Source organism: Elephas maximus, chromosome 26, assembly GCF_024166365.1.
Source record: "Elephas maximus indicus isolate mEleMax1 chromosome 26, mEleMax1 primary haplotype, whole genome shotgun sequence".
Lineage (NCBI taxonomy): Eukaryota > Metazoa > Chordata > Mammalia > Proboscidea > Elephantidae > Elephas > Elephas maximus.
In genome coordinates, this window is record NC_064844.1 from 45,995,006 (window position 1) to 46,009,921 (window position 14,916).

General features: G+C 43.3%; 1 protein-coding gene across 1 annotated transcript in view; it reads right to left on the reverse strand.

The window, feature by feature from the left end:
• Nucleotides 1–13,851, reverse strand: part of LOC126068172 (serotransferrin-like) — a 73,113-nt gene extending 59,262 nt beyond the window's left edge. Inside the window, 2 exon segments of the mRNA XM_049870605.1 lie at nt 11,097–11,242; nt 13,710–13,851. Of these exon segments, the coding sequence (XP_049726562.1) occupies nt 11,097–11,242; nt 13,710–13,752 (189 nt within the window). The 5' untranslated portion in view covers nt 13,753–13,851.
• Between the last annotated feature and the right edge of the window lie 1,065 nt (nt 13,852–14,916).

The following is a 14,916-nucleotide window of genomic DNA, read 5'->3' on the forward strand; positions in this document are numbered from 1 at the left end:
ACTGGCCAGCCCATGCACGACACTGCCTGCGTGGGCTGCCCCCACCTCTCTCAAAAGGACGCTTGGCCACCATATTCCCATCCCTCCTACACAGAGGAAGGGTTGGAAGACTTTTCTCTTTACCCTGGTAATCCCGTACAAATAAATCATTTCCCTATGTGTGCTCTTCATATTCGTTTATATTGAAAATCATTTTGTTATCTTTGAAAACAGTCTTTCTTGTTTTTCCTTCCTATTTTTTTCTCTTTTTGATATTTTGAATTGAAATGAAAATATTGTAACATTTTTAAAGATTTTTTAAAAATATAATAAAACCAGCTTATAACCCTACCTCTCCAAACAACCATGTTCATTTTCGCACAGCTGGTACAGAAGTGTACATACATTTTTATAAGACTTCATTTTACACGATATAAAATTGTTCATTTCTACAAATGTTACTATCATTTTAAGTAGCTCCATAATTATGGATATCTATATTCATTATGGAGCCCTGGTGGTGCAGTGGTTAGGAGCTCAGCTGTTAACCAAAAGGCCAGTAGTTCGAATCCACCCGCTGCTCCTTGGGAGCTGTATGGGACAGTTCTACTAAGTCCTATAGGGTCGTTACGAGTTGCAACTGACTCGACAGCAATGAATTTTGTTTATACCCATTATACTATGGATAAATGTACATCTATATGCCCATAATACTTCAGAAATTTTAAACCTTTATGGTTGATTTTAACTGTTTTGCTACAATTTATATCACTCTAATGAACATCTTCAAGGAGCCCCGGTGGCACGATGGTTAAGCACTTGGCGGCTAGCCGTAAAGCTGGCAGTTCGAACCCACCAGGAGCTCTGCAGGAGAAAAGACCTGGCGATCTGCTCCTGTAAAGATTACAGCCTAGGAAACCCTATGGGACAGTTCTACTCTGTCATATACAGTCCGTATGAGTCAGAATCGACTTGATGGCACACAACAACGATGAACATTATTGACCTTATATTTACTTTTGATAGAATGTTCCCTTAAGATAGTATCCTAGGAGTGGAAAAATAGAGTCAACATGTGCATCTTAATGGTACTTACTGCGTATTTTACCATATTAAATTTGCTTTTTATTATTTTATTATTAAGTGCAGTCCAACACAATGACTATTGGAGTTTAGTGTCCAGGATTCTTGAAAATTATACAGCAATTTAATAATAACATTTGTAGAAATGGAAAAATTTATATCATGTAAAATAAATGAGATCTTATAAAAATGTATGTACACTTCAGTAACAGCTATGCAGAAGTAAACATAGTTATCTGATGAAGTGGAATTACAGGCTTCATTATATTTTTAAAAACTTTTAAAATTTCACAGTATTTTTAAATAACAATTATTAATGAAAAAGGACATCTTGTTATTATAATTTCTTTGTATGAATAATATGTTCATGCTATTTTTCTTAGGCATCTCCTCCTATTAAGCTGAATGATTTCTTCAAAAAGCATTAAAAAATTTTTTTTCTCATAAGTTATATAAATATATTTTAGTCTGTTGATTTCTACCTCATTTTACCTTATAAAATATTTTATTTTCAAATTATTCCTTGTGATAATGTATCCTGTTGCATTACAGTTGCTGTCTTCATTCCTCCATGTATCTGATAATCTATTCTATTCATCCTAGTATTTTAATAATATTTTATGCTTAACTACTGAGTCTATCTAGAATTTACTTATTGTATGACAAAAAGTCTATGGGGGCAGTTCTACTCTGTCCTATAGGGTCGCTATGAGTCGGAATCGACTTGACGGCACTGGGTGGGACTGGGTATGACAAAAAGTATTGTTTTAAAATTCTTTCTGGGACATAGAGGTGATGGTTAGAGCTGCAGCAGCTATCTTGTGACAAGGAGGCAATCTTGAGAATGGGAAGCCAGGATTAAGGATGTCACAATGGAATAGCAGAAGGAGCCTGGAAAATTGGTGCCATGGGGGAGATACAAAAACTTCTTGTTAGTTTAGTGACTAACATGTCTACAATGGGCATAGACTCATCTAGGTAGGGTTGCCAGCTAAAACAAACAATGGATAATTTTTTTGTATATGTATGTCCCAAATATTGCCACGGAACAAATACTAAAACTATTTTTGCCATTTACCTGAAATCCAAATTCAGCTGGGCTTCCTGTATTTCTTATTTACTAAATCTAGCAATCCTACATTTGTAGAACTTATTAAAAATACAGATTTCCAGGTCATCTCCATCCCCATCTATGATTCTAATTCAAAAGATGTAAAGAGGGACCCTGATTATTTTGAAGTATGAGGTTTGTGGAAAACACTTAGAACAAAACATTATGTCAGCGTTTCTCAGATTTATATAATTCTTAGAAAGCTCGAATTCATCTGGGATTTGAATTCATACCAAATAGGTTTATTTCTTATCATTAGACTATTACTTGCTGGCTGTAGTACTTTGACTTTGTGCTTCTATGAACCCTCACCTTTAAGTCAATGAGTCACTTGAAATATTATAGCTGCCTTACCACTAAACCAAAAAAAAAAAAACCCATTGCAATCAAGTGGATTCCGACTCATAACAATCCTATGGGACAGAGTAGAACTGCCCCATGGGATTTCCAATGAGCAGCTGGTGGATTTCAACTGCTGACCTTTTGGTTTGCAGCCATAGCACTTAACCGTTATGCCACCAGGGCTCCACCTTCACACTAGGTCTAGAAAATTATTTTCTCTTTACCTGAATTCTTAAAGAAAGTCACATTTTATTTTATATAGACACTTCAAAACATATGTTTAATATGACAAAACAGAATTTTTTTTTTAATGACCGATATATCTATGTTCAGTATTATAAACAACTAGGAGATTCAAGGAAACCCTGGTGGCATAGTGGTTAAGTGCTACGGCTGCTAACCAAAGGGTCAGCAGTTCGAATTCGCCAGGTGCTCCTTGGAAACTCTGTGGGAGATACGAAGGACCCTTCTGTTCTATAACAACTAACTTTGGATAGGATACTATCTTTGTGGCTTTGCTGCTCTCACAAAAGATAGGAGAAAACTTCAGAGGCTCTACACAGAAACTGACAGACACACACACACACACACACACACACACCACAAAACAAAAATAAACAAACAGATAAGAGCTTTGCCCGTAACAGTGAGGCTAGGGAAAGCGGTTAAGAGCCTAGGCTGTCTTGCCCAAGACACCACAAGTCTGGGTAGGAATACCCTGGGACCTGAGGGGCTCAGGAAGCTAAGTAGCCAAGGCCTAAAACATGGGGTCCAGGCTGCAGCAAAGGGGATTCAATGGGGAACGTCAACGAGTAGTGAGGGGAAAGATTAAAACCACGCACGACCTCCTAGGTGAACATAACCAAACCTAGAACAAGGTAAGTCACAATGAGTGGGAATCAATATAAGCAACAGACTTGGGCCCCCAAGGGTTTTGGAGGATGGAACCGTCAAATGCAATAGACAATAGCTGTGTATGAAATGTTTAGTGTCTTGTATGAAAGGAAGGTTGCAATTCCAGAGATAAGCATAAAAATTCCATTGCTGTCAAGTCAATTCTGAATCATAGCAACTCTAAAGGACAGGGTAGAACTTCCCCATAGGGTTTCCAAGGAGCGCCTGGTGGATTCGAACTGCCAACCTTTTGGTTAGCAGCTATAGCTCTTAAGCACTACAACACCAAGGTATGAAAGTTATAACTGTTGAAATCAAAAGTCAATGGATGTCCTAGAAGACTTGAAAGCAGAGACTCAGAGACTTGTACACCAATGTTCACTGCAGCACTATTCATAATACCCAAGTTGGAAACAACTTAAATGCCCATCAACAGATGAAAGGATAAAACGCGGTACATACATATAATGGAATACTACTCAGCCAGTAGAAGAAACAAAGTCTTGATACATGCTACAGTATGGGTGGAACTCGAAGATATTATGCTGAGTGAAATAAATTGGTCATAAAAGGACAAATATTGTATGATCTCACTTATATAAGAAGACAAGAAAAGGCAAGGGTATAGAGACCAAAGTTTTATTAGTGGTTACCAGAGGCAGGAGGGAGGGGGAAAGGCTGGGTTAACAGTGATGGAAAAATCACATTGATTAAGGGTAGCGTTGCAAAGTCCTCAATAAGTTGCACATCTGTAAAAATGAATTGCAAAAGTTGTGTGATGGGTATATTTACAACAAAGACCAAAAAAAAAGGAGCAGCTGCTGACGCTGTTTATGTACAACCAAAACCCTCATGAGATTTGGTTCCTTATTTGGAGGTTGAGGGTCAGGATTTCATGGGACATCCCGTTTAATTGGCCTAATAACGTGTTTATTACTTCTGTTCTACCTCCTAGTTCATTGTGTAGTCCCTGGGGTCTTAAAAGTTTGCAAGTAGCTATCCAAGGCACAACAATTGGTCTCTATTCACCTGGAGCAACAGAGGAAGAAGGAGTGTCGAGAATACCAAAAAAAAAAAAAAAAAAAAAAGCCATTGCTGTCAAGTCAATTCTGACTCATAGCAATCCTATAGGGCTGAGTAGAACTGCCTATAGGGTTTCCAAGGAGGGGCTGGCAGATTCGAACTGCCAGTCTTCTGGTTACCAGCCAAGCTCTTAACCACTGCACCACCAGGGCTCCAGAGTCAAGAGTACCAAAACCAAACCTGTTGCTATCTAGTCAATCCCAACTCATAACGGCCCTACAGGACACAGTAGAACAGCCCCATATGGTTTCTAGGGAGTGGCTGGTAGATTCAAATTGCCGACCTTTTGGCTAGCAGCCAAACGCTCAACCACTATACCACCAGGGCTAGAAGGAGGCTAATTGCTTTCATGAAAAACTACCTCTTTTGCCATGAGACCAGAAGAACTGTATGGTGCCTGGCTACCATTACTGAACATTTTGATCAAAGATTCTATAGAAGAATCTTTGCTCAAAAGGGTGAAAATGCAGAACAAAATTTTAAATTCCCATAGATTCCAGACTACCTGGACACATGGAAGCTAGATGAACCCCTGAAACTATTGTCCTAAGATAATCTTTAAACCTTAAACCAAAAATACTCCCTGAAGTCTTCTTAAAACCAAACGATAGCTAGCTTAACTAGTAAAAAATGTCTGCCTTGAGCATTATGTTCTTTTAAGAACTATCTATATGGGATTAAAGACACAACAGCAACTTGAAAGCTTAGATACGAACATTAGGGGGCAGTGAGTTTATGTTAATGAGGGAAGAACAACTCTGAAAAGGAAGGGGAGAATAGTTGCACAACTTTAAGGAGGTAATCAATGTCACTGAATTATACAAGTAGAAACTGTTGAATCGGTGTATGTTTTGCTGTGTATATCGTCAACAACAACAACAAAATAAGTTTTTTAAGTCAATGGATGTGTTACACAGACGACTAGACATGATTGATGTGAGAGCTGATAAAGTGGAGGGTAAATCTGAAGAACTCATCCAGAACACTGCCAAAAAAAGAGTGCAGAGATGGGAATTATGAAAGAGAGGTTAAAAGATATGAAGAATATACAACCAAACACTTTGAGGGACAGAGTAGCAGGGGTTGGGGTCTGGGCACCATGGTTTCAGGGGACATCTAGGTCAACAGGCATAGCAAAATTTATTAAGAAAATGTTCTGCATCCCACTTTGGTGAGTGGTGTCTAGGGTCTTAAAAGCTAGCAAGCGGCCTTCTAAGATGCATCAATTGGTCCCAATCCACCTGGAGCAAAGGAGAACAAAGAACACCAACGACACATGGAAATTATTAGCCCAAGAGACAGAAAGGGCCACATAAACCAGAGACTCTATCAGCCTGAGACCAGAACTAGATGGCACCCAGCTACCACCAATGACTGCCGTGACAGGGAACACAACAGAGAGTCCCTAAAGGAGCTGGAGAAAAGTGGGATGCAGAACTCAAATTCTAGTAAAAAGACCAGACTTTATGGTCTGACTGACACTGGAGGGACCCAAGAAGATGTGGCCACCAGACTCTCTGTTAGCCCAAAACTAAAACCATTCCCAAAGCCAACTCTTCAGACAAAGATTAGACTGGACTATAAGACATAAAATAATACTTGTGAAGAGAGTGCTTCTTAGCTCAAGTCGATACATGAGACTAAATGGGCAGCTCCTGTCCAGAGGCAAGATGAGAAGGCAGAAAGGGACAGGAGCTGGTTGAACTGACATGAGAAATCCAGGGTGGAAAGGAGGAGTGTGCTGTCACATTATAGGAAGAACAAGTAGGGTCACAGAACAATGGGTATAAATTTGTGTATGAGAAACTGACTTGAACTGTCAACTTTCACTTAAAGCACACACACACACACACACACAAAGATATAGAGAACAGACTAAAAAAGGTTAACATTTATCTTATTAGAATCCTAAAATAAGAAAATGGAGAGAATGAAGAAGAAACAGTATTTAAAGAAAAAATGGCTGCAAATTTCCCAGAACGGATGAAAAAATGAATCCACAGATTCAGAACACAATATATCCTAAGCAGGATAAATACAAAGATTTCCACACCTGGATCTATCACAGTGAATCTGTAGAACATCACAGACCAAGGCAATAAGATTGCAAAATCAGCCAGAGAGAAGGAAAAGATGAAAGGAACGACTGAAGAACACCAGATTTCTCAACCACAATGAAAGCCAGAGGACAGTGGAATAATATCTTAAAGTAGTGTGATAATAACTTTCAACTTAGAAATGTATATGTAGTAAAAAATATTACTCAAGAATAAAACGAAACCAAACCAGCTGCCATCCAGTTGATTCCGACTCATGGCGTCCCCATGTGTTGCAGAGTAGAACTGCACTTCACAGCGTTTTCATGGCTGTGCTCTTCCTAAAGCAGATCGTCAGGCCTTTTTTCCAAGGCACCTCTGGGTGGGTTCAAACCGCCAACCTTTCAGTTAATAGTCAAGCGCTTAACGTTTATGCCCCCTGGGGATTCCATTCAAGAACAAGAAGAAAAAAATGCACTGACAGAGAAAAAATATAACTGGGAGAGTTTACAGCAAGAGATTGACTCTAAAGGGTCAACTAAGGAATGTATTTCAGGGAGAAAAGTTATCCCTGAAGAATAATCTGAGACAGAGAAATGAATGGTGAAAAGGGAAAAGTGCAAACATGTCAGAAAATCAAACAAATGTTCCTTCTCCCTTTCCTTCTCTCCCCACACACACGTCTACATGTGTATAAAGACGTGTCTAAGATTCTGTATCGGGGGGTTAAGACAAGACGGAAATAAAACGTTGGATGATAATAATATCTAAATAGGGAAGGGGGAGGTCGGAGATAGTGTATTCCAAAGTCTTTATTGTTTGGAAACGGAGTCAGGAATATTTTACTTTAAGACTCTGTTAAGCTAAATATATATGGCAAATATTTAAAGAAAACCATTAAACATAAACATAAATACAGAGCATTTAATTCCAAACAAACAGGGAGAAGAAAAGTGGAATAAAGGGGGAAAAATATAAATTCACACATGCACGATCAATTTAAAATGGCAAGAAAAAGAAGAAACATGGGAATATCAGGACTAAGAAATAAAAAAGTAATATGGTGGAAACAAATAAAAATTTATCAATAATCACAATAAATATTAAAGAACTAAATTTCCTAAATGAAATAAATGAGATCGCTTGAATAAACAAAATCCAGCAATACACTGTTTTCAAAAGACACACCTAAAGCATACAAACACAGAGATTGAATATAAAAAAAAAAAAAAAAACACAGAAAAAGATAAAGGAGGGAAAAAAGAAAAGGTTTTTTTGTGTGTGTGTAGTATGTTAATATCAGACATAATAGAGTTTAAGGCAAAAAGCATTGCCAGAGAGAGAGAGAGGATTATTTCATAATGATAAAATACCCAACTTACAAAGAATGACATGGATTAATCTGTCACTACTGTTAAGAGTGGAAATTGGAGCAACCATTTTGAAAAACAATTTGGCATTGTCTTAAAAGTCAAATACTCACATACCCTGTGGCACAGCAAGTCTGCTCCTACATATATATTCAACAAAAACTCTTAATATTATAACTATGAGCCCAAGAGACAGAAAGGGCCACATGAACTAGAGACTTACATCATCCTGAGACCAGAAGAACTAGATGGTGCCTGGTCACAACCAGTGACTGCCCTGACAGGGAGCACAACAGAGAACCCCTGAGGGAGCGAGAGAACAGTGGGATGCAGACCCCAAATTCTCATAAAAAGACCAGACTTAATGGTCTGAGACTAGAAGAATCCCGGCGGTCATGGTCCCCAAACCTTCTGTTGGCCCAGGACAGGAACCATTCCCGAAGACAACGCATCAGACATGGAAGGGACTGGACAATGGGTTGGAGAGAGATGTTGATGAAGAGTGAGCTACTTGTATCAGGTGGACACTTGAGACTGTGTTGGCATCTCCTGTCTGGAGGGGAGATAGGAGGGTAGAGAGGGTTAGAAACTGGCAAAACGGTCACGAAAGGAGAGACTGGAAGGAGGGAGCGGGCTGACTCATTAGGGAGAGAGTAAATGGGAGTATGTAGTAAGGTGTATATAAGTTTATTTGTGACAGACTGACTTGATTTGTAAACTTTCACTTAAAGCACAATAAAAATTATTTTTAAAAAAACCTAAAAAAAAAAACTCTTAATATTTGTGCCCCAGGAGATTTGTATAAGAATATTTAATGTAGACCCACTTACAATTGCAAAAAGTTAAAAATAATCGAAATAGCCACTAACTAGAAAATGAATAAATACATTGTGATATATTAACATAACCAATTATTGTATAGCTGTGGAAATTAATGAACAATAAAACCAAAAAACCAAACCTGTTGCCATTGAGTCGATTCCGACTCATAGTGACCCTATAGGAGCTGAGGTCTTAACCACTGTGCCACCAGAGCGCCAAAGAATAACACCAAAAAAGCCCATTGCCATCAAGTCGATTCTGGCTCACAGCGACCCCAAAGGACAGAGTAGAACTGCCCCATAGGAGGGGGTGGTGGATTTAAACTGCCGACCTTTTGGTTAGCAGCTGAGCTCTTAACCACTGCGCCACCAATGAATGATAGCTATATTCAATTATATGGGTGAATCTAGCATAACGTCAAGAAGAAAAATCAAGTCTCAGAAGACTACATATGCCATATTCATAAAAAAATTTTATTTAAGTATACAATCATTTAAGCATACCTAGGGGGCCCTGGTGGTGCAGTGGTTGGTTAAAAGCCTGGCTCCTAACCAAAAGCTCCGCAGTTCGAATCCACCAGCCACTCCTTGAAAACCCTGTGGGGGCAGTTCTACTTTGTCCTATAGGGTTGCTATGAGTGGAATCCACTCGACAGTAATGAGTTTTGTTTGGGTTTGGTTATACAAGTTTTGGAGAGAAGCCCTGGTGGTACAGTGGTTAAAGTGCTCAGCAGATAACCAAAAGGTTGGTGGTTCGAACTCACCAGCTGCTCTGTGGGAGAAAGATGTGGCAGTATGCTTCTGTGAAGATTACAGCCTTGGAAACCCTATGGGGCAGTTCTACTCTGTCCTATAGGGTCACTCTGAGTTGGAATTGACTCATTGACTATGGGTTTGGTTTTATTTGGTATACATGTCTTAGAACTAAAATAAAATGGCAAGAGAATTTCAGAATTCTGGCTCCTCTGAATGAGTGAACACATAAGTAAAGCTGTAAGCAGGGCCAATGGGTTACACTACCCCAAGGGGTGCCATTCACATGGAATCCAATGCTGCCACACAGTAGCCCTGGATGTAAGCTATTGACAGTGATCAAGTTTGGGGAGCAGGTGGTAGGCTCATGGATAATATTATTTTATATTAACATAAATTAAGAATCAAGAGAGGGGCATGCATGGACCAGAGCCGGAAGTGTTTAATGAATCAAGGGTTATAATTAAGCTATAACAGGCATTGATGTCCAATTAAAACACACACACACAACACCCCAGACTGGTTCTTTATACCAAAGCATTGATTCCTGGAGGTAAATCAGGTTCCATCTGGCTGTGTTTACCTCCTCCACCTGACCCCTCCTGCCAGTCTCCTGCTCACTTTGCTCCCATAGCCCTGGCTCCCCTCTAGCCCCACAAATAAGCTTGGTTCTCCTAGGTCTCAGGCCCTTTGCATTTGGTGTTGGCCACTGCCTGGAGTACTCTATCCTGTAGCTCTTTGGAGGGCCTAACCACGCTCATCCCTTGGTCTCAGCATAACTGCTGCCCTCTCAGAGAGCCTATTCCTGACCATCTAAGCAAAAGTAGAGTTCCTCTATGAGTCTCTGTCAGAGTACCCTGCTCGTTTCTTTCATCGTACATCACACAATTTAAAATGAGATGTTTGCACGTTTTTCTTCTCTTCTGACTGGACCATATGCTCTTTGAGAGTAAGGTCCATGGATGTTTAAATTCACCACTGCAGACCCATTGCCTAGCACAGTCTGATACATGTTCAGATATGCTGGGTGAGTGAACTGTATTTTGATAAACCTAGAAAACAAAGTGCTTAGCCATTATCTGCAACTAGACACTTTGGTCTTCTTCTTCCCTGTGCCATCCTATTTCCCCAAGATGTATCATGAACTTCCAAAACAATTTGTATGATAATTTTGATAGCAGGTATCCTTGGGCTTTTCCCCCTGAATTTGGAGAATTTTTTTTTTTTATCCATTACCCATTGCTGTCAAGTCGATTCCAACTTATAGTGACCCTATAGGACAGGGTAGAACTGCCCCAATAGAGTTTCCAAAGAGCGCCTGGTACATTCGAACTGCTGTCCTTTTGGTTAGCAGCCGAACTCTTAACCACTATGCCACCAGGGTTTCTGTGGAGAACACAGTACCACAAAATAGACACCTTTCAGACTATGTTGACTTCTGTTGTAAGACTTAATAAAGATCTCTCCTATTTACATTTTTGAAGTGATTTTATTAGCAGTAGGTTTGACAGCCCCAAACATCAGCTTCCTACCAGTGAGCAAAGAATTGTTCCAAAATAATAGGTGAAGAAGAAAAAGAAACTATGGCTTTTCTTCAACTTTCTTTTAGGCAGTAGTTACTTACCACAAGGGCCTGGATGCACTCAGAGTAGGAACCTTCCTTCACACACACGACTGGAAGGACATTTTTCATATCGTTGCACTTCTCAAGCTCCGGTTTTGACGTGGTGCACCATCGCACAGTTTTGTCAGGGACAGCCAGACACAGCCCTAGGGGAGAGAAGCCAGAGGTGTAAGGGACCCACTCCCTGTGCTGGTGGGAAAGACAGCACCACCTTCCAAAGGGTCCTGCCAAGGCAGGGCGCCACATTCCCTCTGTCCCGACATCCTCCCACTCCCATTCCACAAACACTGCAGGATACAATTCCACTGCATAGCCAGGCTGGCGCACAAGGAAGGCACCCTAATGGCCTCCCAGTTTTCAGCTGACCACCTTGTGCTGACCAGAAGGATGCCGGCTTGACCATCAGCTCTCAATTGCAGACAACAATCTGGTCCTCTGGATTCTCCTTGCCTCTTCCCCTCACCATCGTATCCCTGGCCTGCAATGGAACATGAGCCTTGGTGTGCACACAGCGTTTCCAGCGCCTCAACACATTGGCTCTATCCCACAATGCTAGGAACCCAGCAGGTTAGGAACTGGGGTCAGAGAATCTGATGCTTTATCCAAGGTCAGCCAGCTTGTTAGTGGCCAAGCCGGGCCTAGAAACCAGGTCTCCAGACTCCAGGTCTGCTGCTTTGTTCACCAGGACATCCCCAGAGGGCAGCCCAGGGGACAAATGATAACATTACAAGTTACTTCCTTCCTTGGTCAGTAAAACCCATTGCCATTGGGCCAATTCTGACTCATAGCAACCCTGTAGGACAGGGTAGAACTGCCCCACAGGGTTTCCAAGGCTGTAAATCTTTACGGAATTTCTCCCACAGAGCGGCTGGTGGGTCTGAACCTCCGACCTTTTGATTAGCAGCTGAGCACTTTAACCACAGCATCACCAGGGATCCCTGGTCAGTAAACCCATTGCCAGCAAGTCAATTCAGACTCATAGCGGCCCTACAGAACAGAGTAGAAATGCCCCACAGGGTTTCCAAGGAGCAGCTAGTGGATTCGACCTGCCCATCTTTTGGTTAGTAGCTGAGCTCTTAACCACTGTGCCACCAGGGCAAAAAAAAAAAAAAAAAAAAAAAAGGGGCTCCTAGTTGGGGCTAAATGATTGGAAAGATCATGAATTTGACTGTGACCATCCTCTGTCGCCTTCCGTTCCAGGAATAAGCAGGAACTCCATATATTCAATGGTCTTCTCTCTGTTTCCACTCACCCTTCCTCAGGTTTCACCAGTCTTTTTGGCGGCCCTTTAGAGAGACGGCTAAAGCCAGCCATGCCTATAGCTATTAAAATCCATGTGGCTCCAGATGTATTTATTCCCCATCACGTCGCGTTGGTGCTGTCCCCACAGGCCTCTCCACTCTCTGTGAGCCAACCCGTTCACGGCGGGGCTGACTCAGGGAATCTGATGAAAAGCCACAAAGCAGGAGAGGGGGAGACCAAGTGTTCTCCAGGAGGGACCATGGGGGGCTGACCGCCCCAACCCCCGTTACCCTGGGTTTTCCCATGGAAAATCAGAGGAGGCATCCTGAGTCAGCGGCAGACCCCTGCAAACATCACCCCTCCCAGGTCCATCAGCAGGAACTTGTCTCTCAGTCCTGTATTCCCTTTGAGCAGCTCTCGACTGGACAAGGCACTGGGTTTTGGGGTTATAAGGTGCCCTGAGGGGGTCAAAAGCAAATGAGCCGAGGCGTCTCTCAAGGAGTTTACAGTTCATCAGGCAAATCACTAAACACAGAAGGGGCTCAAAAGGTGTGACAAATGCACCCAGTGGCAGGGAGAAGTTAGAGGAGAAAGGGGGCCCAACCATGTCAGGAAGGGGTGGGGGTGGGAAGGTCCTCCAGTGCCAGGCCCACAGCACATGTGCAGCACACTCCCCTAGGGCCTGGCATCTAGGACCTCACTGACCCCTCACCTCACCCCCCAGGTGGGTGCTGTTATTATCCCCCTCACTGGTGGGGGCTGGAGGAACCAAGAAGCCCCAGCCCCGTGGGACACAGCAAGTGGTGGAGTCAGGGTTTGGGCCCGAGAAATCTGACTTCAAATCCGATGCTCTGAACCACCTAGCTGCACTTGTCAGCTCAGTGAGGCATCATCTGCGCCAAGGGCACCCATGGGAGAGCAGACTGCCAAGACAGGCAGAGTCTTACAGTGAGGCTTTGAACGCCAAGCTAAGGAGTACGGACTGGACTGCGGACGCAGCTGGGTTTTGATAAACCGTGGTGAGAATTGTTCTCATATGTTGTATTGTACCGCTGCAAGATTTATTGGACGTGGAAGAAGACGAGGAGGAGGAGGAGGAGAGAAGGAGGAGGAGGAGAAAACAGAGAAAAGGTGGCAGGAGGCTCAAGGCGGAGCCCGCAGTGGCGCTCGCCGCAGTGCAGTTCAGAGCAGTTTGCGAGGTGCTGATAAAAAAAAGACTGAGCGGAGGTGTGGCGGGAGGGGCGAATGAAAAGCCCTCGGCTTCCAGCCACGGCGCGGAGCACAGGCGCGGTACAGGGGCGCCCCCGCAGGCTCCCGAGGAGCAAGGGACGCCCAAGGCTCGGCGAGTCTGCGGGCCTCCGCCGCACTCACCCAGGAACCCGAAGGCCAGCAGGGCGCGGACGGTGAGCCTCATCCTCCCGAGTCTTCGGCGCTAAGCCGCGCGCACACACGGACCGCGCTTCTGGGCTGCCTTCTAGGGCGCCTGCGTCCCTTTATATGCTGCCCGGGCGCCAGCGGGATGCGACCTTCGACCTCGCCATGTTTGCGCAGCGCGGTTACCCAATCGCCCCTGCCCCGCCCCTCCTTCCTTCTTCACCCCCCGCTGGTCACCTCATTCCTGCGCCCTCGGACAGCCCCGCCAATGGAATCCATCAAAAATGCTGACTGGAAGGAAAATCAAATCAAATCAACCCCTTGAGACTGCGCGCTCGCTGTGTGCCAGGAATGTGGCTACAGCGAGCTGGGGGCAGCGGCTGCTTTGCTCCTGAATCCCGGGATGCCAGAGCTGGACGTGCTTCTAGTCCCTTCTGTCATTCCACATGTGAAGACCCTGAGGCCCGGAGAGGAAAGTTAATTGCCACAGATCTCAGGGAGGACTAAGCAAAATAAATAAATAAAACCCGTTACCTTGGAGTTGATTCTGACGCATCAGACCCTATAAGACAGAGCAGAACTGCCCCACAGCGTTTCCAAGGAGCGGGTGGTGGATTCAAACTGTAGACCCTTTGGTTAGCAGCCAAATGCTTAACCAGTGCACCCCCAGGGCTCCTACCAAAACGAAAAAAAAATAAACCCGTTGCCTCTGAGTTCATTCCAACCTGAAAATAACCTTCAGGGAAAATATGTGGGAGGAGAATAAAGCTGAGTTCAAGGTCAAGGATGTCAGGCCCAATACCTTTCAGTCCTTCCTGGGTGTCCCGAAAACTCTGGTCTTCCACTCTTACAGGTAACGAGGAGCTGCTCCCTCTGCCTGCACCCCGTGAGCTAAGAATCCTTGGCCTGGAAACCTTCCTTTTTCACAGGCCTGTGCCAAACACCTTACTAGGGGGCAGAACCACAGGAAGCTAAAAGTCCCACGGGCAATACAGTCAAGACACTGTGAGACTCAAAAGCGTGAGGCGAGCACAGAGGAGGGACCAGGGGAGGATGTGGCCTGTTAGCCCCCCCGTCATCCCTGTCTCCCCTCCAGCCAAGTGATCTCCAGTCCCCTCCAGCCAAGTGATCTCCAGTCGGTTTGATTGCACTCCCTTGTCAGTAAAAATATTGAGCTCGTGCCTTCCGTATGTTTCGTTTTGTT